A 25775-nucleotide genomic window follows, 5' to 3' on the forward strand; every position below is an offset into this window, starting at 1 on the left:
ACTACAAAAACACCATGGCCCTAATGCCACATCATTAACCAAGTCGTGTACATCCTGTTGTGGTTTTCTAAGTATAGGAACTTCCTTCAGTTTTGTATCAAAATGAATTTGAAGTAAATGTCATGGTGGTATATAATTAGGGTTTCTGCTTGGCTGGTTTTAAACTGGCTATTTAAAGTAGCTAGTTTTACTGGATAGTCTTTTTGACAAGGGGAAGGTAGGTTGTACGCCATTCACTGTTCTGTATATACTGGGAGGAAGTGATATCCCTTTGAGGAATATTGGGGAAAAGAGGCACACAAAAAAGCATAAATCTACAAAGTTCAACAAATAAGTTTTACTAGCATGTTTGATTTAAGTACTACCGTCTAAGCTCATAATACAATATTTTGCATTCCTGCTTTTGAAGAAATCCCATACATTTCCATCAAGTTGCAGCCTGCAGCCCATTGAACTCTTATTTTCAGGAAAGTGTGCAGATAAAAAGCCTGCTCCTCTTTTGTCCTGGAGCCAATTGTACACCACTATCACTCTATGCATATTGCATAAGAACATGGGAAGCTGCCTTGTACCGAGCCTGACCTTTTAGTCCACCTAGCAGTATTTTCGACCCTGACTTGGCAGTGGCTTTCCAGGATTTCATGCAGCGCTCTTTCTCAGCCCGATCTAGAGATGAACCTGTGTACATGGCAAAGCACATGCTGCACTCCTGAGCTACGGCCCTTACTTGGAAGGAAGTGCCACAGTGTGAGACTGGACTTACTTCCAGCCAAGAAAAGATAAAAACCTGGGTGTCATAAGAAGAGCCCTGCCGGATTAGACCAAAGGCCTATAGTGCATCCTGTTTTCTGCAGCAGCCAACCAGATGCGTATGAGAAGCTCACGAGCAGACAGCCATCATAACTAGCAGCCACTTAGTGAAATGTCCTGCAGCGCTTCTACTCGGTGGAACCAGCACTGGATTTACGTATAAACTAAACAAGCTATAGCTTAGGGCCCCACAAATTTTTTTAAAGAAAAAAACCACCTGGATGTACATTTCCAAAATATAAGGAAAAAACCAAAATAAAATAAAACCTACATACAGCAACAGTGTTTTGTGTTGTATATGGACTTATAGCATATATTCAACACAAAAACAGCGACAACTTGTTGCTGACAAAGGACAGCTGGACATATAAATGGCCCCATTACCTTCAGTATCTTAGGACCTCATCAAACCTAAATCCGGCCCTGGGAAGAACCCATGGGCGCAGCTGCCCTTCTCCCCGCCCCCAAATCCATAAAAATACATAGCAAACTGAGGTTTTGCTCCCCGCCCAACAAAAATTCTGCCCACGCCCATGGTGGAACCACTGCGTTCCTTCCGAATCGGCGTCTTTTGGAGAAAGAAACCGACTTCCACGGTATTTACTAGAAAACGTGGGCAGCCCTTCCAGGAACCCAAGAGCAAAGGTGTTGGCAGAAGGGCGGCGGGGGAGCCTCTAGGGGCGGGGCGGAATGACAGAGTCCGCGCCTGCGGCCTACGGAGCCGGCGAGCGGGCGGCGTCGGCGCTGAGGGGAGGGCTGCGGCCGATCCCGCCTCCTCTCGCGGTTCTTGGCGCCGGCGGAGGCTGAGCCGGGCCTGTGTGTTGGCCGGCCGGCGAAGGGGCTGGTGGCGTCGCCGAAGGGGCTACCATGGCGCAGCCGGGCACGAGCCAGCGAGGGTCCGGGAGGACGTCGGAGAAGGAAGAGGCGGCGGCGGCAGCGAAGGAGGCGGAGGCTGCCTTGGAAAGGCATCAGGAGCTGCTTGCAGGTGGGAAGCAGAAGCAGCAGGAGGCGAACGCGTGAGAGATTCATGGATGGATGGATGGATTGGGGGGGGGGGACGCTGGAACCAAGCCGGCGGTGTGCCTGGAGGTGTTCCGGGGTCACTGGAGAATGAAGGATAGGAGACGCGGGAAGGGAGAGGAGGAGGAAGAGGAAGGAGGAGGGTGACTCAGAGGGGAAATGCACATGCTCCGAAGCAGCGTTTAATGCCACAAAACAAGAAGTGCCGGGGTTCAAATTCGCCTAGATCCCGAACTGAACCATCTTCCCACATAATCCGTGGCTGGCCGGTTCTCGGTTTTCTTTGGCACTCTGCAGATGCTCAAAGGGACGCATTTATTAAGCCTTTTAAGTCGAGGCCTTTTGAAAACAAGTTCTGGGGGGCCCGAGGCCTGTCAGGAGCCCTACTTGGGAAGTTTGCTGTGCTCTCATGGGTGTGGAGGCCCATATGGCGTGGTGTGGGGCAGTTCTTCCACGTTGGACCTCAAAGCAGATAATTCAGGTTCAAGACTCATTAGTCATAAATCTCTGAAGGTGATGTTGGGCAATTGGGATATTGTGGGTGGCCTGTGGCATTCAGCAGTAAAGTTGTGTTCATTCCTATTGGACAAGTTGCTGTTAGCCTGCTTTATGCATTTATTTACTCACGGAACCCAAGGTTCCCAAGCAGTCACCCCTCTGGACACTGACCAGATCAAGACCAGTTTGCACTGTGGTGGCTTCGGAGTTTGAATCGTAGCCATTGGTCTTCTGAGAACAGATTTCCTATAACAAGAAGTGCTTTAAATATGATAAATACTAATGATGAGCATTATGCACGAAGGAAACCAGTTGTTAGGGGCCTAGGAAAGCGGTGTGGAGTAAGGAATGTAGTTCAGGAGTTGAGTACAAAAATGCATTAACTTTCAGCTGTTGTATTCAAAGTGTAATATCTACAGTGGGACCTGTGCATAGTTCCAGCTGTGAGGTTATGACAGGTTCCATTGATTCTTAAGGTCTTAGAGACAATAGTGAATAACTTCTCGCAAGTCTTTCCAAACCTTCATGTGAATAAAATTGGCACAGTAGTTGTGATTGAATTAGAAAGGGATGTCTGCAATGTCATATGTGATGCCTGCCAGATGGTTATCAGTGATGGGATATGTCTAGCCTCTTCAGCAAAGTTTCCTTGGGAATATACTGTATGTTGAATGCGTATCCCAAATCTGAGGTGTTTTTCACTAAACACTTGCAATCCCTGTAGACTTATTTGGAAGGATGTTCTTGGTGGGATTAAGTTGCTTCCTCTAGGCTGTATGAAAGACTGTCTTCTGGGAGATTTGCCACCTTCCACAAGCATACATTTCCCACCTGGAATAGATAGCTGATAGTTGAAAATGAAGTAGGATTATGTGTTGTGTTTTGTGGGAGTAGGCTTAGGAAGAGAAGTTGTTTTATTAGAATAACCTTGTGATGACCTAGTGTGTCATTACTGGTTCTGAGTGGAAATGTCTGGGAAATTCTCTCGGGAAAGCAGAAATGATACATTGAATTCATAGGTTGGATACAGACCATTTTAGTACAGTGGTACCTCAGGTTACATACACTTCAGATATGTAAAGTTGAACTGCGGGAAGGCAGAGCAAACTGCTCACAAGTGAGAAAATGCTTCTCTCCAAAAACATTTTTCTCCGAGCGTATTAGTGAAGCATGTTTTTGTGTGTGAAATGTTCTCTTTGCCATATTTGCCATAACTTGCATGTCTTCAGATAGACAGATCTCCTAACATCTTTCTCATGGTTTTCTGTCAGGTTACATTTTAGATGGGAACACTGCTAATGATTGCATTAGTTTTAAGACATAAGATACTGTTCATGCAGGGCTGCTCAGAAAGGACTGAGCCTATTCCTAGCCTCCCAAGTTTCTTACTTGCCTGCTTTTTTATTAAGAGAGGCCCTACTTATTGTACGTTAGAAACAACAGCCTGACAGTGGAAAAACTTGAGTTGTCTGTTTCTTCTTCGCCAGTCCACTGTATTTCTGTGGTGGCTGCAGAGGAAGTGAAACCCCTTTCTTTTAGCCAGAATGGGTGCTATACAGGCTGGCAAAAGAGAAACAAGTACTCTGGTTCTCTTTGCTAGTCCACTCACCCATCTGTGTTGAGTTCCTGGTTGGCAGTGGAAACCAGGTGAGTGGTTAAATACAAAACTGGGGTAACTACATTTATTTGAGGGGGTGAAGGAAACCGTAAGGCTGTATTCAACTAACTTGGTTTGCTAGTGGAAGCCAGTGCAACTATTCCCACTAGTGCAACAGGGCTTATACCATCTCCTCCGTCTGCACCCTCCCCAGATCTGTTCCAGATGGTTGAAGGATCCCCCAGAACAGCACACGGGATATCATTCTCTCGGGAAAGCAGAAATGATACATTGAATTCATAGGTTGGATACAGACCATTTTAGTACAGTGGTACCTCAGGTTACATACACTTCAGGTTACATACGCTTCAGGTTACAGACTCCAGTAACCCAGAAGTAGTGCTTCAGGTTAAGAACTTTGCTTCAGGATGAGAACAGAAATCGGGCTCCAGTGGCGCAGCAGCAGCAGGAGGCTCCATTAGCTAAAGTGGTGCTTCAGGTTAAGAACAGTTTCAGGTTAAGTACAGACCTCCAGAACGAATTAGGTACTTAACCTGAGGTACCACTGTACTTTTTCTGCATGTACTGTATAGCCTGCCTTTCTTGTATCTTGGGACCCAAGGCAGCACATGTGTGGTTTTGAGAGGATTGCCACCCACAGACTGACCAGACCTACATGTACTTAGGTTTCCTAAGATGATGGTCTTGTGGCACTTCAAATTTTATCCTGGGCAACCAGTCCTGCCTTTTGCCTTTTAAAATTGGGAACCCTAGTAGCTTGGTACAGGTAAGGACATTTTGACATTTACAGCCTGAAAGAGCAGAGTATTTAAACATGTACCGTAATTGGTCTAAACTGGCATGGCGACATTGTTGTAGCCACATTATATTAGATGCTTTGGAAATCATTGTTATTTCAGAACTTGACATAGTTATTCAGAGTAGCTGCACTTCGAATTTTAAAGCCTATTCTATAAATTTGCTGTGTTATCCAGTTTAGATATAAGTGGGTAAGGAATAGAGGAAGTACAGTAAATGCTACTTTATGATTACGTGTTCTTACTCTGACTCTTAACTGGCTGTGGCAAACTCCTGTAAGTGAAATTACTTGTGTCAAAGACATTTAAAAAGTTGGCTTTGTCACAAGGACTTTAAAATTAAGGTATGCAGTACATTCTAGTTTTAAAATAATTCCTTTGGTTCAGTGGGCTTATCACAACAGTGCATCAAAATAATGTTCAGTATCACTTTTATATTGAACCGTTTTTCATGTTGGAATAGTAATTGAAGTGCCTTTGCCAAATTGAAGTTGTAATTACAGATATCTACTGTACTTGAGATGATTGAGTGCAGTTAAATGTTAACTCTCAGTTCTTTGCATATAATGTCACTTGAGTGGTCCTAATGATTTTTTTGAATTTATTTGCAATAGAATTTGTTCCAAATTGAATCATGCAAAAAGCACTCTAATCAAAGTAAAATTTAAAAGCGTAATGCATTGGAAACTTGTAAGCTTTGTTTAGCCTCCAATGCAATAGCAGTTGTTAGAAATTGGCATGTAATGTGGAAATTGAACTTTTAAAATGAGCATAATTTCAAGAGCTTAAAAAAAATGTAATGGCAGGGGGAAAAAATCAGGTAAAAACGGTTATCAGCTTATCTTCTCAAAACCCTTGTTGAGTTTGGCATTTTAAAATTTCATAGGTCTTTGTGGGTTGTGCGCATATTTCAGACCTAACATGAATGCACATTCATACAATTACCTGTAGGCATAGTTGCCTACAGCACAGATACAGTGCCATGATTTGTGATGTTGGCTTGCTGGAATAGCAGTGTGACACCCAGAGTGTACATTTGCTGTTGTAATTGTGAAATTCAACTGCTACTAAACAATAATCTTTCTTTCTGCTGACAGTAATGATTTTATACAGATTCTTCCTGGGGGGCACTGATTTTAAGAGGAGTAATGGAACTTCAGGTGTAGCTGTGCAGATGGTGTGCCTTCTGTTAGACATACGAGACTTTATGAAAGCATGCTACACAAGTGTAGTAACTTCAAGGCAAATTGCTAAATTCAGAACACTTGTTATGCCACATCATATGATTTTCATACTTATGTGGCAGTTTCATCATCTCTGTACTCCTCCTGCCAGCTCATAACCATGTAACATCACAAGAGGGAATATTCAGTACACATTGCATAATCATGGCACCACCAATTGTAATAAACACTCTGGGATTATTATTATTCTTGACAGATAAGCAGGGTGGATGATCTAGCCAGTTTACTATGTAGTAGCAGTCTCACACAGTTGCCTGCCTGAGTGAAATAGTTGTTTCAGGCAAGTTGGTCATGGGCATGTTTCCTTTAGCCATCAATAGAAGCAAATTTAAGAAGAAATGAACTTATTGCTTGATTATCATTACTAAAGTAAGCTAGGGAAGTAGACTTGAGTGAGCTCTAGTTACCTTGTCAAACTTGTCAAACTCCATTTCTTTTACAGGATTCTTGCCCACAGTAGTAGATATGATGGTCATCCGAACTGAATGTGCCCATTTCTGTCCATTTTAGTTCACTGATACCCAGGATGTCAATATTTATTCTTGCCATCTCATTTTTGACCACATCCAACTTACCCAGGTTCATGGTTCTTACATTCCAGGTTCCTATGCAATATTTTTCTTTACAGCATTGGACTTTTCTTTCGCTTCCAGGCATATCCGCAACTGAGCGACCTTTCGGCTTTGGCTCAGCCACTTCATCCACTCTGAATCTACTTGTACTTGTCCTCCACTCTTCCTCAGTAGCATGTTGGATGCCTCCCGACCTGAGGGGCTCATCTTCCAGCGTCATAACTTTTATATGCCTGTTGTCTTTGTCCATGGAGTTTTCTTGGCTGAGATACTGGAGTGGCTTGCCGGTTCCTGCTCCAGGTGGATCACGTTTGGTCAATACTCTCCACCATGACCTGTCCATTTTGGGTGACCCTACATGGCATAGCTCATAGCTTCTCTGAGTTATTCAAGCCCCTTCGCCACAGCAAGGCAGTGATCCATGAAGGGGTGAAGTCTAAGTGCCCCTCCTCAATTCAACCCCTCAAATATGATTTGTAAGAACTCATGAATTAATTATATATTTGTTCCATTTCAGGAAAGGCCCATAAAGAAGGTGGATCTGCACGAATGTCCCTTCTCATATTATTGTCCATCTTCTTAATAGCTGCATCTGTTATGTTTCTGGTATATAAAAACTTTCCACAGCTGAGTGAGTAAGTATGACAGAGAATTTGTTTGTTTCCAGCAAATGTACCTAAAGAACCTTACAAACCTATAGAACTCTAAAGTGAAGGACACAGTTCATTAAGTTTTCAGCAAGGAACCATGTGTATAAATGTCTAGTTTTGATATCAGAATTTACCAGTAAGCCGCAAGGTACGCTGCCTGGCTCATTCCTGTCAGAAATTTGACATAGCCATTTAAAGATTACTGTCAAAGATTTTTTTGTTCAGACAATACACTATGGAAGCTTGTAGTGCTACTATATAAAACACTTGATATTGCTGGTTAACCCCAATCTTAGTTTTAATATGTCACAGTGTCTAAATTTCCCAGATGGATAGTTGTATATTCTGGGATTAGAGGTTAAACTAACCACCTGTTAATGTCTGGCAGAGCTGAGCTGTCCAATTCAAAATTATGTCATCAGACAAAACTTGGACACATGCTCATTTCACTACACATTCACACTACAAAAAGCTGTTGCGATACTGGGTTCAAAGTAGTTTTAACTATTGGAGCTCCCCTCTCCAAAAAACCAAACAACCTCTGGAATTGTAGATTTCTGATTATGCTGAGCACTCCTGTTTCAAGGATTTGTGATAGTTAGCTGTTACTGTTTAACTGACGTGGAAGCAGTGTTAAAAACTCAGATATATAAGCTAAGTGCTAAATGGCACCTTAAACCTAGGTTACAGTTGCCGCAATGGAATATCTGTTTGCTAGGGGTTTGCCTGCTTGTCCTTGGGGTCTCTTTCAATGCTGTAATCCTATGATTCTATGATATCAACTACATTGTTTGACTGTAGCTTGCTCTTACAACAGTTCACTTGTCCCAGTATGCAAGAAGGAGAAACACACACAGTGGAAACACACAGTGGAAATGAAAATGGTATTAACTATGGACTAAGCCAGAGGTTTTTAAATTGTGGTCTGTGATGATGGAGGAGTAAGATGACCAGCAATGGCCCCATGATTCACAGGGCAATACAGAAGCACAAGATGCATGTCTTTTGCTGTGCACAAGTCAGCAGACTCGGTGCAGATAGCAATCACCAACCTGTCACCCAGAAATCTCCACGTAGTCACAACTGGACCAGCTCCAGTAGCAAAACACACCTGGCACTTGGGGAATTCCAAACACTGTATGGAAGTGGCTTACATTTGTAGTGTAGATGTGGCCATAGAGTTTCTTTGTATGTTCTGCTGAGAATCACCCAAGTGTTTTCCAAAATATAATATCTACAGGTATTTGAAAGGAATTACTTGCTTCCAAAGATGCAGAGAGTTGGGGTATTCTCTGTAGATGTGTTATCTATTGAAGCCCTTCTCTATCTCTGAAGGAATGTTTTGTCCAGTTTGAAAGTGGATAAAAAGTCTAAACACCACAAACAATTACTCTTCTCTAAAGCAATGAACATGTGTTCCATCTGCTTGTATCAAAAGTTATTAAGTTGTACCTGAATATTATGTTGAATACGATGTGAGGCCTTGCTTGGAACATTGACTTTGATTAATAATTGCTGGAGCGGAGGCAAAGGTTTTGATAATATCAAACTGTCTAGTAATTTCTGAACAACTGATGTTTTGATGTAGTACCTTTGATACCTCAACAGGTTATAGAATAACATCAAGTAGTAGTTTAAAGCTGGCTGTATGTATTACAAAATCCAATAAGTCAAACAATGTAATTAGTATTTTACATGAAATTTTAAGAGGGCATGATACATTATGTCACAGTGCCATTAGTATCCCTGCTGTTTGGAGCAAGCATCTGCTGTTTATGCTGGTAACGTCATCTGATTTTTTTTCCCCCTACAGAGAGGAGAGAGAATGTTTAAAGGTTCCCAGAGACATGGATGATGCTAAAGCCTTAGGAAAAGTTCTCTCTAAATACAAGGACAACTTCTATGTACAAGTGTTAGTGGCCTATTTTGCTACTTACGTTTTGTATCCTTATTTGAAAAATACACATAGCTGTGGCTTTCTGGAATATAACATGAAGTAGTTTCCAGGCTCTTTTTTCTGTGTGGTGGTGATGGACCCTCTTGATTACATGGATTGGTTCCAAAGATAAGTGAATAGATGGAAGTTCATAGAAGAAAAGGTACCCATCCCCTGCACCTCCTGAAAGGATCCGGTGGGGGGTGGGCTTTTGAACAATGTGGGATGGAATATGGGGAACAACTTTAAGAGCCATTAAGAATTTGTGTGACCGTACTTGGCATCTTTCAATATGGAACTGCTGGTAGTTAACAGTGTGTGGTTTTCATTGGTTTGTATAAGAAGGCCCTTTCCCCACTTCAGCATTGAACATGTTTTTTTCAGAATTTTGACATGTAAGATTGGACCAGAAAGGTAGGGGGGGGGCGAATGGAGTACATTGTATTATTGTGGGATTAAATTCAAGAAGCCAAGGCTGCATTCCTAAATATACAGTACTTACTAAAGAATATGCTTCATTGTAGGCAATGGAAGCTACATCTAAGTGAACATAGGTTTCCTTTGCAAATGACTTTGTTTTGAAACTATAAAATGATTTATGAAATAAGGTGATTTCATCCTTAATAACACTCCTGTGAGTTGAATCATTTAATCCTAGAGGATAATGAAAGCAGAGAGAATGCCAGTGCCTTTGGAATCTGAGCAGGGATTATCCTGCATTACCCTGGCTTGATTTATTCCATGAAAGGGGAACCTGTGGTCTTCCAGATGTTAGACCACAACTTGTGATGTTCCTAACCATTAGCCATGTTTGCTGGACGAGTGAGTCCAGCAACTTCCCGAAGGCCACAGATTCTCTAAGCCTGCTTTTTTTCATTTCAAGTGGGAGAGATTTATCAATTTTAACAGAACATTAAGTGTAGTAATCAATAATTGAAGGAACCTTTGAAACTGATTTTAAGAAGCAACCTAACTTGGTTTAATCCTGTATTTTTAAGATGTGAAAACTGCATAAGAAGTCAAAGGGGTTAAGAGCATTTAGGAAGACTTGACTTATTTGCATAAAGGAATATTTTTGTGCTGTGACGTTGTTAAAAAAAATTCTTAACGCATAGGCAACCTGTTAAAACAAGCAGCTTTATTTTTATTGGTGGTTATTCACCCTGTGGGGATAGAATATGCTAATTTGCTATTGCTAGGTTGTTAACAACACTTGGATAGAAATGAGTCTTTGATTCACTTAGCTATTTAAAAGTTGTTTGAGGCATGCTCCATTAGTGCTATGTGAACAACTTTTAGCAGCTGTAAACAAGGCTGTTTAATGGTACCATTGAATAGCACTTCATAGTACAAAATTATGTTTTGTAAGAGTTTGGTTCACAGAACTTACGGTAAGTAGCCTACACAGAGGTAAAGCTGAGATTCATTTATTATATTCCTGCCCTGGGACCCAATAAAGGTTAGAAATTCCACAGATTTTTTTTTTAAACCACCCAATGTGAACCTTTATTGGTATCTAAATTAGTAAAACAGCATAGTCTGTGAACCACCGTGACACCTCCAGGTATAAGGCAGTATATAAATTCAGTAAAAAATAATAGTCTGTTCTATACATTGCAGAATGAATGTTTCAGATTTATGACTGAGAGCCAGGTACCAGCACAAGTCCTGCTAATACATTGGGGCTTTCCCCTCTCTCCCCCCTGGGGACCCCCCCCCAATTGACTGTGGGGAAGGGAGAGCATGTCAGAGGATCCTGCAGAAACACACACAGGGAAGATTTTTCCATCTGGCAAGCTGAAATGCTTGTGTTGACAAAACAACGATTGTGAAAGTCCCCAACACGTTAGAATGCTCTTTTCCTGACAATCCTCTCCAGGCTGCAGTTATCCCCGATGCTTGTGCACCTTTTTCTTCCACACTTTCCCCTTCCGCATAACTTTCCATTAATGTGCTTCGATACAGCACTTTGGGAACATCCAACTTCTTCTGCAATTGGCTTTTGAGGCTTTCCCTCCTTATGGAGGGTCTCAATGATGGCTTTCTGCATAACTGTCAGGTCAGCAGCCTTCCCCATGATTGTGCTTCCTACTAAACCAGACTGAGAGACCATTTAAAGGCTCAGGAACCCATTGCAGGTGTTATGGATTGAATAGCTACTGCACCTTTTCACAATATTCTAATTTTCTGAGATTGTTAATTTGGGGTTTTCATCAGCTGTACACCATAATCATCACAATTATAACAAATAAAGGCTTGACATATCTCGCTTTGCATGTCATTAGTCTATCTCATATATTAGTTTCACCTTTTAAGTTGAATTACTGAAATAAATGAACTTTTCCACAATATTCTAATTTTTTGAGTTTCACCTGTCTATGCATATTTCAAATATTAAACCATCTTTTAAATTGTTTTCATTGGCAATACTTTTGATATATAAATTATTTAAAATTGTATTGGTTTTAAATTTCTAAGGTTGTAATCCTATGTAACTTGGAGAAAGTTTTATTAAAAACAGTCAGACCTAACTTCTGAGTAAACATGCATTCATATACTCTGCATGTTCAAAACAGTAAAGTAATGTTGTCCTTAACTAAACCTACCATCCAGTTTGCAAACCTTTGCTATTCCTGGATCAATATTTCTGAGTATACTTTCAGGATTTCTCTACCCTTTCCCCCTAGCTCTATTTCTTGTTTGTTTGGTAAGTATTAATTACAAATACAGAATGCTTTTCTTCAAAATATTTGTTTAAGGTATTTGCTATTTAGTGCAGCAGCAGATGATGTGAATAGTACAGGCCTAACCTTTTAATATGTAACAATTGAAGTAATGAACAGAGAGTTCTTATTAATTAAATGTTTAACTATTAAATGTTTAGCTATTACTTTCTTAGGAAGTTGAAAGCTGTTTACAATAAGACAGTAACAAACAAAATAGTAATATAACTGAAAAACAACATAGAAACAGACACAGAAAGAATGTTGAAAGCAACCTAAAAACCTGCTGGCAGAGGTTTGCCTCAGGGCCAAAATACACATTACTTACTCTAAATAGATTTCCCCCATTTAATTGCAAGTGTCTCTTCCCTGGTGTGCTGTGAGACTGCAGCATAAGGAGAAGTTTAATTTAACCCTTCTGTTATGCTGCAGTGGGTGCCAACGGGAACTTCTCCCTTAAGCCTAATTGAGGTGCAGGGGGCATCTTGACTGGGGTCATTGGTGGGGAGAGAAAACCCAAACTTCCCTTCCCGGTGGAGCCCACATCTGTAAGGAGAGAAGAATTGTTCTGGTTCTGTACACAATCACTTGTGTATTTATCTTTTTTATTGGATTTGAAAAGGTGTCCTCAGGTTGTATCCAATGTTAGTCATATTCATAGGAGACCCACTGAAATGAATGGACCCAAGTTAAACACGTACATTAATTTCATTGTGTCTACTCTGAGCAGTTGGGTGCACTGATTAGAAGATAGGGTAAGAATATTTTAAATATATTCAGCTGGCTCTGTTAAATCAGTGCCCAATAGCAATAATTGTTTTATGTAAAGTAGGACTGGCTTTTCCTCCACTGAATTTTAACGCTAACAAAGAAAGAGAATAGTTAATAGAAATGTAGCATTTACTAGTGAGGGCAGTATACTAAATCTTGCCCTCCTGGGGCAGCTGAAATTTGCTTTTGACATAAGGGGTGGTAGTGATGAATCAGCTCTCAGAAAGGAGTACTTTCTAATGGACAAAGTTGAATAAGTGATAGCAAAATAATAATTTTACTAGATAGTATTCAACTAAGTTTAGCCTGGAGTAGACCCGATGAAATTACTGAAAGTGACTAAATTAGGTCCATTAATTTCAATGGGTTTACTCTGAGTAAAACAGAAACATTGGGTGGGATTCACATAACACATCCTGCTTCTGCAGCAGGGCTTACCCCTTAATTCCCGTGTTCTCATATCATATTAGCAAGCTAATATGCTTGTGCAGACAGAATGTTTGTAATAGTGCAATGTTCAATTCCACCCACTTCTCTGGTGGCTATAAAAGTGAGCAACTGGAAACCAATTTAAATGCATTAATTAGGGTGTGATGTACATCCCTTTCCAAGACTTGAAACAACTGCTTCGGAAAAAGGAAGGGCGTTATGGTTAGGGTCATTTGCAAAACGCTATGTGAAGGCAATTTGGAAATGGTGGCCTCAGTGCACCATGTTGTGGACAGCTAGTCACTTGTAACAACAGATGGCCCCAGATGCAGACACACGAACACCCTTGTATAATAAAAGTCCAATTCAAATCAGTTTAAAAAGAGTTTTCTGTGTGTTCAGCAGAATCATACAGACAACTCATACATGGTTTCAGTTACAGATAGGTAGCCGTGTTGGTCTGCCATAGTCAAAATAAAAAAATTCCATCCAGTAGCACCTTAAAGACCAACTAAGTTAGTTCTTGGTATGAGCTTTCGTGTGCATGCACACTTCTTCAGATACACTGAAACAGAAGTTGCCAGATCCTTCTATATAGTGAGAAGGTGGGGAGGGGTATTACTCAGAAGGGTGGTGGGAATGGGAGATTGGCAGATAGCTGAGATGAGCCCATTCCCACCACCCTTCTGAGTAATACCCCTCCCCACCTTCTCACTATATAGAAGGATCTGGCAACTTCTGTTTCAGTGTATCTGAAGAAGTGTGCATGCACACGAAAGCTCATACCAAGAACTAACTTAGTTGGTCTTTAAGGTGCTACTGGATGGAATTTTTTTATTTTAACTCATACATGGTAAGAGTTTCTAGACTAGTTTTCTCTCAGATATGCTAGTTTTCTGCATGAAAGATTTTCTTTTTAACATAAAGGGGAGTACTAACAAAGCAGTCGCCTATAGGTGGTCTGAGGTGATACAGTTCTAACTAAGAGAGAGTAATATTGAATGTATAGATAAATGCTTAACTACATTGATTATTTGAAACCCCATTGCATGTTAATCATGTGAAGGATGAATATATGAGAGTCTCATTTTCCATTCATTTGCAGTGTTCTGGACTTGGGGCCTCTTTCTGTTATATGCTGTCCTATTTAGTTGGAAGACCTGTTGTTTATAGATATTTAACAGAGAAAGCCGTGAAATGGTCACAGCAGGTAAAGTCACTCTGGTGGAACATCTGTCCTAAAAGCTTACATTTAAGTATAAGAGGATAGGAATTACACAAATACAGTGGTACCTTGGTACTCGAACGGCTTGGCTCCTGAACAAATCGGCTCCCAAACGCCGCAAGCCCAGAAGTAAGTGTTCTGGGTTGTGAACATTTTTCGGAAGCTGAACTTCTGACGTGGCTTCCGCTTGAGTGCAGGAAGTTCCTGCAGCTCCTGCAGCCAATTAAAAGCTGTGCCTTGGTTTTCAAACGGTTTTGGGAGTCGAACGGACTCCTGGAACGGATCAGGTTCGAGAACCAAGGTACCACTGTATCCATTTCCCCCCACTCCTGGTCACAACCTGGATTTCATGCTAAACCATAGTTCAGTGTGACAGGAATGAGTCTAGAAGTAAATTTTGGGCTTGCATGCCGTTCGTGTGTCGTCTGATTTGACAAACACTGCTTAATGTTACTTTCAAGCAAGTCAACTTGAAACCAGTTGTAGCATAACTCTTTCCACCCCTACTTTCCACAAAGTAACAGCAAATATGGGGATTTGGCAATATGTCAATATGTTCTCTTTGTTGACAATGAAATGAGTTGCTAGTTGGCTGTTATGTCTGTACCCTCAAGCCTGGAAACTCTCAGCTGCTTTCTGGGCCGTCGTCTTCTTCTTCTTCTTCTTCTTCTTCTTCTTCTTCTTCTTCTTCATAGTAATAGAAGTAAGAGCAGTGGCAGTAGTAGGAATAATAATAAATTTTATTGTTTTATTTTTCTGTACATACTTTCACACCCCTACCTAGAGAATCCCCTATGTAGAAATTGCTTCCTTATTTTGGGATAGCCCAGTTTAACCCTCAGCCACCTGAGTTCACTATTAGACGGGTAAAGTTGGACCTACAACAAAGCATTGCAGTATAGGGTATTCCTGTTCCCTGTTCCAGTCAATCAGCCATGGTCCTCCGTGATGCTCTATTTTGTTCTCTCTCTTACCCAGTTTGGGGAGGGGTTTTTCATCCAATAGTCAGCATTCCTTGGCCACTCCATCCTCGTTTGGCTTTTTTTGGGTTTGCCAACATCCTTAGTTCCTCCCCAAAGGTTTTGTTGTTGTAATTCTGTGAACCTTGGGGGTTCAACCAAACTTGCTGCTTTCTCCCTCCTGTGTGTGAATGGTTCTATTTTAGATATGTGAAGACCAGCACTCGCAAGTAAACTTTGGAACTAGAGGGAATGATTATGCAATTAAGATTGCTGTTATATTTCTAAAATAGGATTATTTTTAATTTGGAATTTTTATATCCCAACAGGTTGAACGACACAGAGAACACCTCATTAACTACATAATATTTTTGAGAATAACTCCTTTCCTTCCTAATTGGTTTATCAATATAACATCTCCTGTAATAAATGTACCATTGAAGGTATTTTTTATTGGTACTTTTCTAGGTAAGAATTCAGATTAATATTAAAGATTTGCTAAATGTGACACTGTTTTCCTTTCTGCATGCTTCATTAGTACATAGCCCCATCTCTTGGGCAGTTGTATAAATTTTGAATAACTTTTTGCATATTCTTATTTTAGTGTTTTATTTATTTTTAATTGTTAAGGAATGCAGGCTGTAAATTTCACAGCTAAATGAGCTGAAATTCTACATACCTATCATAGGATACATTCCATTTTTGAGCCTACTCTGTGGCATGATTGTGGTGAAGAAATCCTACATCACCACCATTGTTTTGTCTGCTCATTGGATCTGTTCAGAATAGTAAAAAGGCCTGTTGCAGTCTGGCCAGCAGGGGGATGGTGACGGCTTTGCAAGAAGCTTTTCAGATAAAGTTGCTAGCATCCACTACAGTGTGGATGCTATGGTTATTTCTGGATCAGTGCCAGTGATCACCCAGGGCTCCTGACTGTTCACTTTGTATTGAATACCTTTCAACTTGCGCAACCTCAAGTTGTGAAAAATCTGGAGAACCAAGACCCATGATAGGCGCTTTGGATCCTTGGCTTCTCTGGATTATTAAATCTGCAAGGCTTGGTTGGGCTAGTCAGCTGAGTCACAGAAGTAGAGAAGGCAAAGTGCCAGTGACACAGAAGCAGACAGAAGTGAAATTCTGGGTTGTAGCTTTCAGAAGGTGGACCTTGGTGACTACTGATTTGGCCTATAGCTTTTGGCCTGCAGGATGCCACAAGGTTTCGTCTTGACCCCATGCTTATTAATGCCTGCTTTTAGGCAGGCAGCAAATACATTTTTATTTAGGCTGGTTGTTTTGGAATCTCCATTTTTCATTCTTGATTGCTTTAGTTATTGGGGGGGGGGTTATAATCGGTATTTTATTGTATAGATCATCTTATACATTTTAGTTAGAGACGCGGATGGTGCTGTGGGTTAAACCACAGAGCCTAGGACTTGCTGATCAGAAGGTTGGCGGTTTGAATCCCTGCGACGGGGTGAGCTCCCATTGCTCAGTCCCTGCTCCTGCCAACCTAGCAGTTCGAAAGCACGTCAAAGTGCAAGTAGATAAATAGGTACTGCTCCGGCAGGAAGGTAAACGGCTTTTCTGTGCGCTGCTCTGGTTCTCCAGAAGCGACTTAGTCATGCTGGCCACATGACCCGGAAACTGTACGCCGGCTCCCTCGGCCAATAAAGCGAGATGAGCGCCACAACCCCAGAGTTGGTCACGACTGGACCTAATGGTCAGCGGTCTCTTTACCTTTTTACATGTTAGTTACAAGCTGGAATATAGATAATACTTTAGTGTGGTAACCTAAATAAAAATGCTTTAAAAATAGAATCATAGAATTGCAAAGTTGGGGGAGAACAGGTTCTTCCTTCATGTCTTCTGAATCATCTATAAGATTTGGTGACATTAAAAAAAAATACACAACTGTTTTGTGTTTAATTTTTTCCCCCTGATCCATTTTTTTGTTTTTTATTTCCAGGTGTTGCGCCACCATCTTTTGTAGCAATTAAAGCTGGAACAACGCTCTACCAGCTTACAACAGCAGGTGAAGCAGTCTCCTGGAACTCTGTTTTCATTCTCATGATTCTAGCTATTCTCTCCATTCTGCCAGCTATTTTTCAGAAGAAACTTAAACAAAAGTTTGAATGAGAATTAGCCTGGATCTTCATGTCCCATATTTCATCTCAGGATCAGCACTATTTCTATGGTCACTTTTCTATCGCATCTTTCACAATTTGAAAGGAGAGAATTATAAGAGATAAAAATGTTTCTGGACTTCTTGCTGAGTTTTATTTATGGGGCACAAAGACAAAATAACTGCTTTCAGAAGAAATTAAGATGAACCATATACTTTTTTTAAAGCATTGTTCATTCTAACTAATCAGTAATATATGTAATATACATATACAGTACATATGTATATGTATAAGTATATGTATATGTATGCCTTATCTGATTTTGTTTGTGTAGGCTTAACGTGATAAATTCATTCCTGTTTACCCCTCATCTTTGCACCATCATTCATAATTCTGAAAAAGTAATAGACTGCACAGTTGTTTCCACAGCCCAGTGGGTAATGGATTGTATGGATTCCTTATTAATGAGCTCCTTGTGGGAGAGCAGGAAGAGATATTTTGACCAGTGTTTCAGAAATTCTTGGGTTTCATTTTGCTTCATGCCAACTGTGGAGACACTGAAAAACATTGAGTGACTTTCCTGTCATATGAATGTTTTTGCTGGGGTTGGGGTTGATCAGACTTTTATCTATCATGGCACATGAAAAATGCTAACTTTTATATATATATTTTGCCAGTATTTCATATGTATGGCAGCTGTTTCCAAAATTGTTAATATTTTATTAAACTAATTAATCAGCTGTCAAAAATAATTATTTGCATGCATTTATAAGTGCATGCAAAAATGTGGGAAACACTTTGAGGAATTATCAATTTCAGTTAGTAAGCAGAAACAATCTGTCATTATAGTTAATTAAGTATATAATGTTTGCTAGGTTTTTATTTATGCAGCATGGCCATATAGCATAACCTCTGGTGTAAAGATCCATTGGTGCTCCAAGTGCCCAAACAGTGGTCCTTCAGGCATGGAATCCCTCATTTGTTTTCATGCCCCTGCAGCTGAAACATTTTGTAAGTGCCTCAGTATGAGGAAGCTCCATACCTACATGCATACTTTCGTTGGGTTAAGGTTATCATGTACAAATTGTACATCTTGTAAATAGACGTGCTAGGAAGATGTGTCCCTGTTTTGATGGAAGGCTAACTGATGATTAAATTTATTTTTGAAATTTTAAGAGCTCTGTTATGGTTTTTACTCCCCAAGGTAATGATACCTTTCCTTGAATAATTATTGTTGCTAGGGGTATTTTGTTTCTGTTTCTGGGCTTCATTATATTGTTCCAGTTCATAATGCCACTCAAGTGTGTCCATCTCTAGGCCTGATTACTCTGTGCGGTTATTTTTGTTACGAAACAATTTTAGCCATTTTACAGTTCTTACAAACAAAGCAGACTACAGTACTTGCCAGCTTCTGCTGTCCTCCTTTGAATCAAGGCTAGCATGCCAAATTTAGTCTGTAGACAGTTAAGTACTACATGCCCGCTAGTCTGAAGAACTACCGTATAGTACCTGTTCCATTCCCATATGTTGGCACTCCTTCCCTCTCAAAATGGCATTCTCCTACCTGGTTCACAACTCATCTAAGGTACACAGTGTCCTTCAGTCTGTAATCAAAGGCCCTTTGCAGTTCTCTTGAGCTGTGCAGCTCTTCAGCAGATAAGCATTGACTGAAGAATGTTACAGGTCTCTTCTGTGATTGCTCAAAAGCAGTGGTGAACAGGTAGACATTGGCGGTGTGGGTGGATGATGGCTCCAGTAGTGAAAGACTCTGAGGTCCATAGATGTTTGGCAAGCAATCTGATGTACAAGAGGCAAAATTATGCTGTTTGAAATGCAGAAATCGTTATTCACTAAAACGCTACAATCCATTAAAAGCTAGTTGCAAGCGCCATTGAAAGCAATGGAATGTGTAACCTTTGCTGTAGTGTGCCCTTTTTGAGTTTAAAGCAAGACAAGGGCACACTCTAAAACTCAGCTGGTAAAAGTGGAGATTACTTTACATGGTTGAAATTGCCCATAAGTCTGTTTTTGAAGTTGCATGGTTCTTAGTGCTCAAGTGCATTGGGTTATTAGGAATAAAAACATTCTAATATTTTTCTGCAATCTTGTAAAATAGCTTTCCTCTCATCCTGAAAAACATCACTTTTCAGAGGAGCTTTTGAAATGTAAGAGTATATGTGAATATTGGCAGGTACCAATACCTACTGCAGCCATGTCCTTTTGTAATATAATATGGATTGAATCATTTTATTACAGTATTATGTGTAAATGCAACTACACAGAAGATACATTAATATACTTCATCATTTGTGTTCTGCATATACAGTTTTTGTTGATTTTCCCCTATTTTTAAAAAAGTGTTGACCTGACCTCATAATAAATGGTATAGTGGCATAACTAAATGTTATCTTACTAGGTATATTGTTATTACTGGTTAGATTTTTTCAGAGGTTGATTCAGAAATGTCTAAAAGTACACCTGTCACAACAAATGCCACATTATAATGCTGAACCATTTTGACCTTAGTAAAACTGTGGCAGGTGATTCGTGTAGTTGATACTCCTGCTCTGCCGGGTCCAAACTGTGTAGTGTTCTTGCTGATTTGAGACATCATAAGAGGTAATCTTCATTCTGTCTTTGCTGTTCAAGATACAGTACAATGAACTGGTTGAATTAAGTTTTCAGACATCTTTTTGCACTACGTAACAGCCTAGGTTTTACAGAGCTGTATGGTTTTAATTCTATGTAATAAACTGAAAATAGAACAGTTTTGGTTATGAAATTTGCTCCATAAACACAGTAACTTTTTATTTTGCACATTTATCATTGCTGTATTGTCAACATACATGGCCCTTCACAGTGGAACATAAACAAAAAATTCCATACAATTTTTGTCCACTGAGGTCCTCTGAAGAAGCTCTTCTGTGGTATGGTTAGTAATAGAATGGAAGATCTTGGTTGCATCATCATATCTGTTTGGCCTTTTCCCTAACGGTATTCTGCTGCCACCCAGACACTTTCTTCTGGTAAGGCTTTATTTGATCATTGTTTCATTATGATTGGCTCCCTTGCTATTGTTTTTTATTTGCTACTTGGGAAGAGAAAAACAGGAAGGGGAGATGCAAGGGTTACAAGGGATGAATTTAATAAGACACATTGGCTGTGTTTGGACAATAAAATCTCAGCTAAATAAGCTGAGATACATGCATGCTTCAGGAACCTGAATGCAGCTGCAAACAAGCCAGCAAATCACAGTTAATTATTGCTGTTATGTCGATCCTGGAACTAGTTTATGGCTTCCAGCCATGGCAGAATATGAAGCCATGTTTTAAAGCTGGCTTCTATATCCTGGCTTATTTGGAAACTATTACCTGTAGCACTTGATTTGCACATAATAGAAAGCTATGGTTTAACTATGACTTCCTGGCTTCTGTCACTGCTTGGTGCAAGAGGAAAAGCAACATTCGTATATCTTGTCTTATCCAAATTACATATTACTTCGGTAAGATTTTGTTTCATTATTTGTATTTACTAGGGAACATAAAATGCCTCATAGAAACCTAATAAATGGAGACAGTTCTCTGTGGTCTCAATTCTTCCCACATGTGGGTTCAGTTTTCTGTGCAGAGCAACATCCACAATTGCCCAAATATTTGTTTTATTTCTTTAATTTTTATTCCCATTTGTCTCAAGAGAATAGCATGAACAGTAGTAGCACATGGTATACATTATGCCCTTCTTTCAAACTGATTAAATTCTGATGCAGAAAATTATATGTTGAGTATGGTTGAGAGATTTATATCCATGCAGAAAGCAGCTTTCCCAAAGATGAAGTTCCATCTGCTTAGTTAAATTATGTGACCTAATTCTTCAAATGCAGAGTACTATGCTCACTGGAAGTCTTGTGAAAATGCTTTTTAAAAAATCAGCGTTGTTTTTCAACAAAGTATAACGAATCAAGATGGCGACAACACCATAAAACAGCCAAACATACATAAGAAGGGCCTGATGAATCAAGCGAGTGGAACATCTATTCCTGAATCCTGTTGTCACAGTGGCCAGCCAGGTGCCTGTGGGAAGCACACAAGCAGGAGCTGAGCACAACTCCCCTTCTGCGGTTTCCAACAACTGGTTTGTATGGGCTCAAGTGTAACTCAAATAGTATCCCTCAGCCCCCATCAAAGGTGTCTCTAAACACCCAGGTCTACTTGGCACCTAAATGGCACATTGTGTTGAGCCTAGGCAGGCTTCCTAAGGGAGGGCATTCCATAAAGTCAACACCTTCCTGTTCCTGGTAGAATTTGTCTTGTAGAATTGTAGAATTAATGTAATACAATGTAAATGCTAATTGTACTTCAGGCAACAGGCATGCAGGGTGTCAGATGTTTATTAAAGTGTTAAGGGAGAATCATGGGGGCGGGGGGAGAGCAGGCTTAAAATACCTTTAAAGCCTTAAACAGCATGCAATCTGAGTAATAATCAACATATTCTGTTGGGTCTGAAAATCAATAGTTAAACACTACAGATATAATCTGACTACAGACTAGACATGAAAAAACTTCAGTTAAACTGGTTACTGTGAGTAGGGTAAGAAAACTGTACTTATCTTTATACATTTCTACTTGGAACAGATAAAGCAATCTTTTTTTGAAATGAAAACAATGTGCAATCTCATCAGCTGTATGCATGTGATAATGTGTTTCTTTTTGATTGGGTTTCCTAGTCACCTCACATTCAACATAATAGCCTTTAAATCAGCCATCTCTTCATATCTATATAGGAAACTTGAAGACATTCATCCTGCTCAGCCAAATGTACAATTCTTAGTTTTACTGCCTCAGTCTTAATGTGCATTTTCATACTGTTAACAAAACTAATTTAAAAGATGAAGAGAAAACATAAGAAGGACTAGACAAAACTAAGGGGAAAGGGAGGGGGAAAGAAAAATTTTAGTAGTGATAAATTTTAAAAATAACAAAAAGAATAGAGATAAACATAAACTGGACCACTTGAGCACCTTGCATGATCCGAACTTTCTGCTGGTATAATGGATACCTTCATGCCTCTTATGGTGAGGAGGAACCAGTGAAGCTTCACTAAACATGCCTAAGGAACTTGATGCAGAAGAGTGTAGCAATGATAGCATCATGAATAACAATTTCAACAATAGTACTAAGATTTTTTTGGGGGGGGGGCTGTAAAAATTTTAGTACAAAAATAACCTACATTCTCCTCCTATATCAACTATATCTATATCAACACGTGATATAGATAAAGTATAGAGGCAATTGATCTAATCAAATGATTTAAATATATATGAGCCAGGGGGGTGGGAATCAAGATAATAATCAATAGGGTCCTTTCCAACTCTACCAATTCTATGATTCCACGATTCTATGAAAGAATGGAGGGGTAGAAACGGGAGAAGGCGAAAGCTTGAAGGAACTATAAAAAATGGAGATGGAGGGAGCTGCTATGTGTATGGGAAATGCTGTGCTATTCAATCAAATAAGAGCTGCCTCAAACACCACGTTGTAGAACAATATTCATATTTAACCCTTAATGGTGGTCTGCGATTGAGAATACACACACACACACACACACACACACACACACGTGTGTGTATGTTAAATTAGGCAAGGCCACTAAGTGCTGAGATACTTTTTGTGGGTATCTGGTTTTTAAATTTGTGGGGGGGGTAATTTTCTTGCCCCCTCCCCATTATTAATAAAACTATCAATACAACAATGGACTTACCTAACGGATTAGTATACTAGCTGGCGGGGGGGGGGCATCTGCTTGGGCACCAGAGGCATACCTAGGCTCCCTTATGCTCTTGGCAAGGAGCTGTACTGGTGCCCACCCTTTTCCTTGCGCCTTAGTAAAGGGCTGTATTGACAACCCCAGCCCCACCCTCGCACCCTTGGCAATCACCATTTTTTCCACCTTTCTTTGCAATTTTTCACTCCCACCTGGGCCTGCGCTTCAGTTTAGGCCACTCCTAGGTACACCCCTGTTGGGCACTGAGACTGAAATATTGCTTTTATACCCCTTTGAAAAGCAGACCCCCATGTTATATCTCAGAATATTTTTGAAACTTCTGTCAGCTTCAGGGGCTACTGTTAAATAAATCCATGTTCAAAGTTCCCCTGCCTGTATGGAGCTAGATGTGTGGTTCTTCGGATCCAGGCTAAATAAATTGAACTAAGAGTATCCTCCTAATTTCCACATTTTTTTATTGCATGTGAGCTTTTCTATGGAATATCACTATCTGTATTAAACACTCAGAAGGGTGATTGAAAACTCACCCCTCTTCACTCTTTTCTCCACAATACAAATATTACAAAACTTTTCGTAACATTATTGCATTGTACCTGCATGTTGAGTCAAATGCATTTTGTACTTTTTTTATGTGCGAGAAGTCTCAGGTAACCTTCAGAATGCAAATCAATGCAGTGACTGCAGAGAGTATGAAGCAATAGAATTGGCTGGGAAAGGAATGACCCAGGAGAATTTTCTTGTTGTGTGTAGCATTAGGTGTAAAATGGCATCTGTTCCTATTTGAAATAAGAAACATTAGAATAGTAGAGAAAAACCTGAATAACAATTGTCACATAGAGCAAAGGCTTGAAACAATCTGCCATTCTATGACTAGTGTTCTTATATTGGAGTACTGTGAGCATTTGCTACAATAGATTTTTGACATACACATACAACACAGGATGAATATCCCAAAGTGTAGCTAATTGTGTTGAACTAATAAAGTTCTGATTTTCTACTTGTTGGGAGTTGGATGATATCCAGCTGCTGAGGCTTCTACTTAGCCCTTGGTATTTACAGCATTTTGAAGAAAGTTACATTTGAAACACTTTAATAGTTAAGGTAGCCAAATTTAAAATTCTGAAACTTTCAGTTTAAGAGCTGGGATTAGTTGTTGAGAGGATTTGCAGCAATAAAGGCTTCTGCCTCACTGCTACCAGTCTCTTAATTTACTCATCTCTCTTTGACCGCTAGAGCAAGAAAACTATCCCTTGGGCTTACAAAAAGGCCTGTTTGAGTTGCAGAGCAGAAGTCTGAATCTCTGCATTAGCATCCAGCAACATTAGCCCTTGTCCCCTTTTCTTGTTTGCTGCATTTGATTCTACTCCTCTGGTAATTACCATGGTAACTCTTTGCATCTGTTTCAGTTGACTGCTGCCAGGAGCCTCATGTACCATCTCTTTAATACTGGCCCTATGGGATACTTGGAACAAGTGCAGAATGTTCCTGCAGCAATTCAGCCAGTTTTAACACACAGCTACTGTTGAAAAAAGCATGAAGTATATAGCAGCAGGGCACTTTAGAGTGGAGTAAGCTGGAAGCATAGTGCTCATGTGAATGCAGACTTCAGCATAGGGCTATGCATGGAATTTGGTGCCTGCCATTCTCACAACCCTGATTAGTTCCAAATGAGTTCTACATTTTAACAGCTTTTGGAGGGTCTGTTTGGAAAGCAAAATTAATTTTTAATCAGTTAATGGTAAACAGCTTCTTATGCTTCCGTTTAATTCTTTGCAGAAAACTGCTGCTTTTTGGAGGCAGGGAGGGGGAAATGTTGTTGTCCACATTATCTGCCACACTAGGTGGTATTGCCCTCCACCTGCATGCTTTGACCCCAAGCAACAAGCCTAGCTGATCTGCTGCCCACAGCTGCCCCCTGGACCTGGTCTTCCTCCTATTACTATTGGCAGATTGATGGTCTGCCGAAGCCCTGTGTACAACTCTTTTGGGGCCAGTTTCCTAACACTACCTAAATGTAGCTATGTTAAAATTAGGGTAAGAAGCATGTTTCAAATTAGATAACAATCATGTTTTTGTCTTTGCACTGTGTTCTCTCCGCGAAAAAACAATTTAGGAACAATCCCTGCTGTGGGCCAAGGAGGAGGAGGAGGAGGACAGTAATAATAAGAATGCAAAACCTTTGGAACAATCAAGAAAAATGTGATAATAACTATAACCTCCTTTTCTGCCATGCGGCCAAACAACATGGGCACAAATCCTGGAGAATTTGTTACTAATGATGATGCTTCTATAGAGGGCTCCCTCTCCCTCCAGATGTGTGGCACAAAGGACGCAGGGTTTAAAAGTGAAGAAGGGGTGATGAGGGCAACAACTCAAAAGGGGAGGGAGAAGCAGAGAGGCGGAAATGTCCGTTGAGAGAAAAGACTGGGCTCTAACTCTATCCGGTGCTGAGGAAAGAACCAACAGCGGTCGAGGAAATGGGCTTTATCCCCTCGCGCCGCTCCTCCCAGAGTCTTCTCATAAAACCACACTGCAAGGAGCATCACGTCATCCTTTCTGCTCCCTGCGCCTGCGCAGCATTGCGGTCCTCGCTTCTATTCCTCCTTCTCTCCCGCCTCC

The 25775-nt window shown here is 40.4% G+C and overlaps 1 protein-coding gene and 1 long non-coding RNA gene across 2 annotated transcripts; one reads left to right on the plus strand and one right to left on the minus strand.

The window, feature by feature from the left end:
• Positions 1-1560: 1560 nt before the first annotated feature.
• Positions 1561-18550, plus strand: TMEM41B (transmembrane protein 41B). The gene is made up of 7 exons (XM_082194930.1): positions 1561-1795; positions 7077-7194; positions 9023-9151; positions 11759-11852; positions 14174-14278; positions 15582-15720; positions 17219-18550. Exons 1-7 carry the CDS (start codon positions 1678-1680, stop codon positions 17386-17388), a joined length of 873 nt encoding a protein of 290 aa, XP_082051056.1. The 5' UTR covers positions 1561-1677; the 3' UTR covers positions 17389-18550.
• Positions 18104-25420, minus strand: LOC309517054. The gene is made up of 2 exons (XR_014213135.1): positions 25373-25420; positions 18104-22175 (listed from the first exon to the last, which is right to left on the minus strand). It is a non-coding gene; the product is annotated as an uncharacterized lncRNA (long non-coding RNA).
• Positions 25421-25775: the final 355 nt, after the last annotated feature.

The sequence above is a fragment of the Podarcis vaucheri genome, assembly GCF_965113315.1.
Source record: "Podarcis vaucheri genome assembly, chromosome: 1".
Taxonomy (NCBI): domain Eukaryota; kingdom Metazoa; phylum Chordata; class Lepidosauria; order Squamata; family Lacertidae; genus Podarcis; species Podarcis vaucheri.

What these genes read in the sequence shown, in the direction of transcription:
- TMEM41B (XM_082194930.1), top strand. Translation starts at nt 1,678, where the DNA reads ATGGCGCAGCCGGGCACGAGCCAGCGAGGGTCCGGGAGGACGTCGGAG. An exon ending in CTCTATTTCTTGTTTGTTTG is followed by an intron (nt 11,853 to 14,173) that starts GTAAGTATTAAT and finishes ATTCATTTGCAG; the next exon opens with TGTTCTGGACTTGGGGCCTC. An exon ending in CCGTGAAATGGTCACAGCAG is followed by an intron (nt 14,279 to 15,581) that starts GTAAAGTCACTC and finishes ATATCCCAACAG; the next exon opens with GTTGAACGACACAGAGAACA.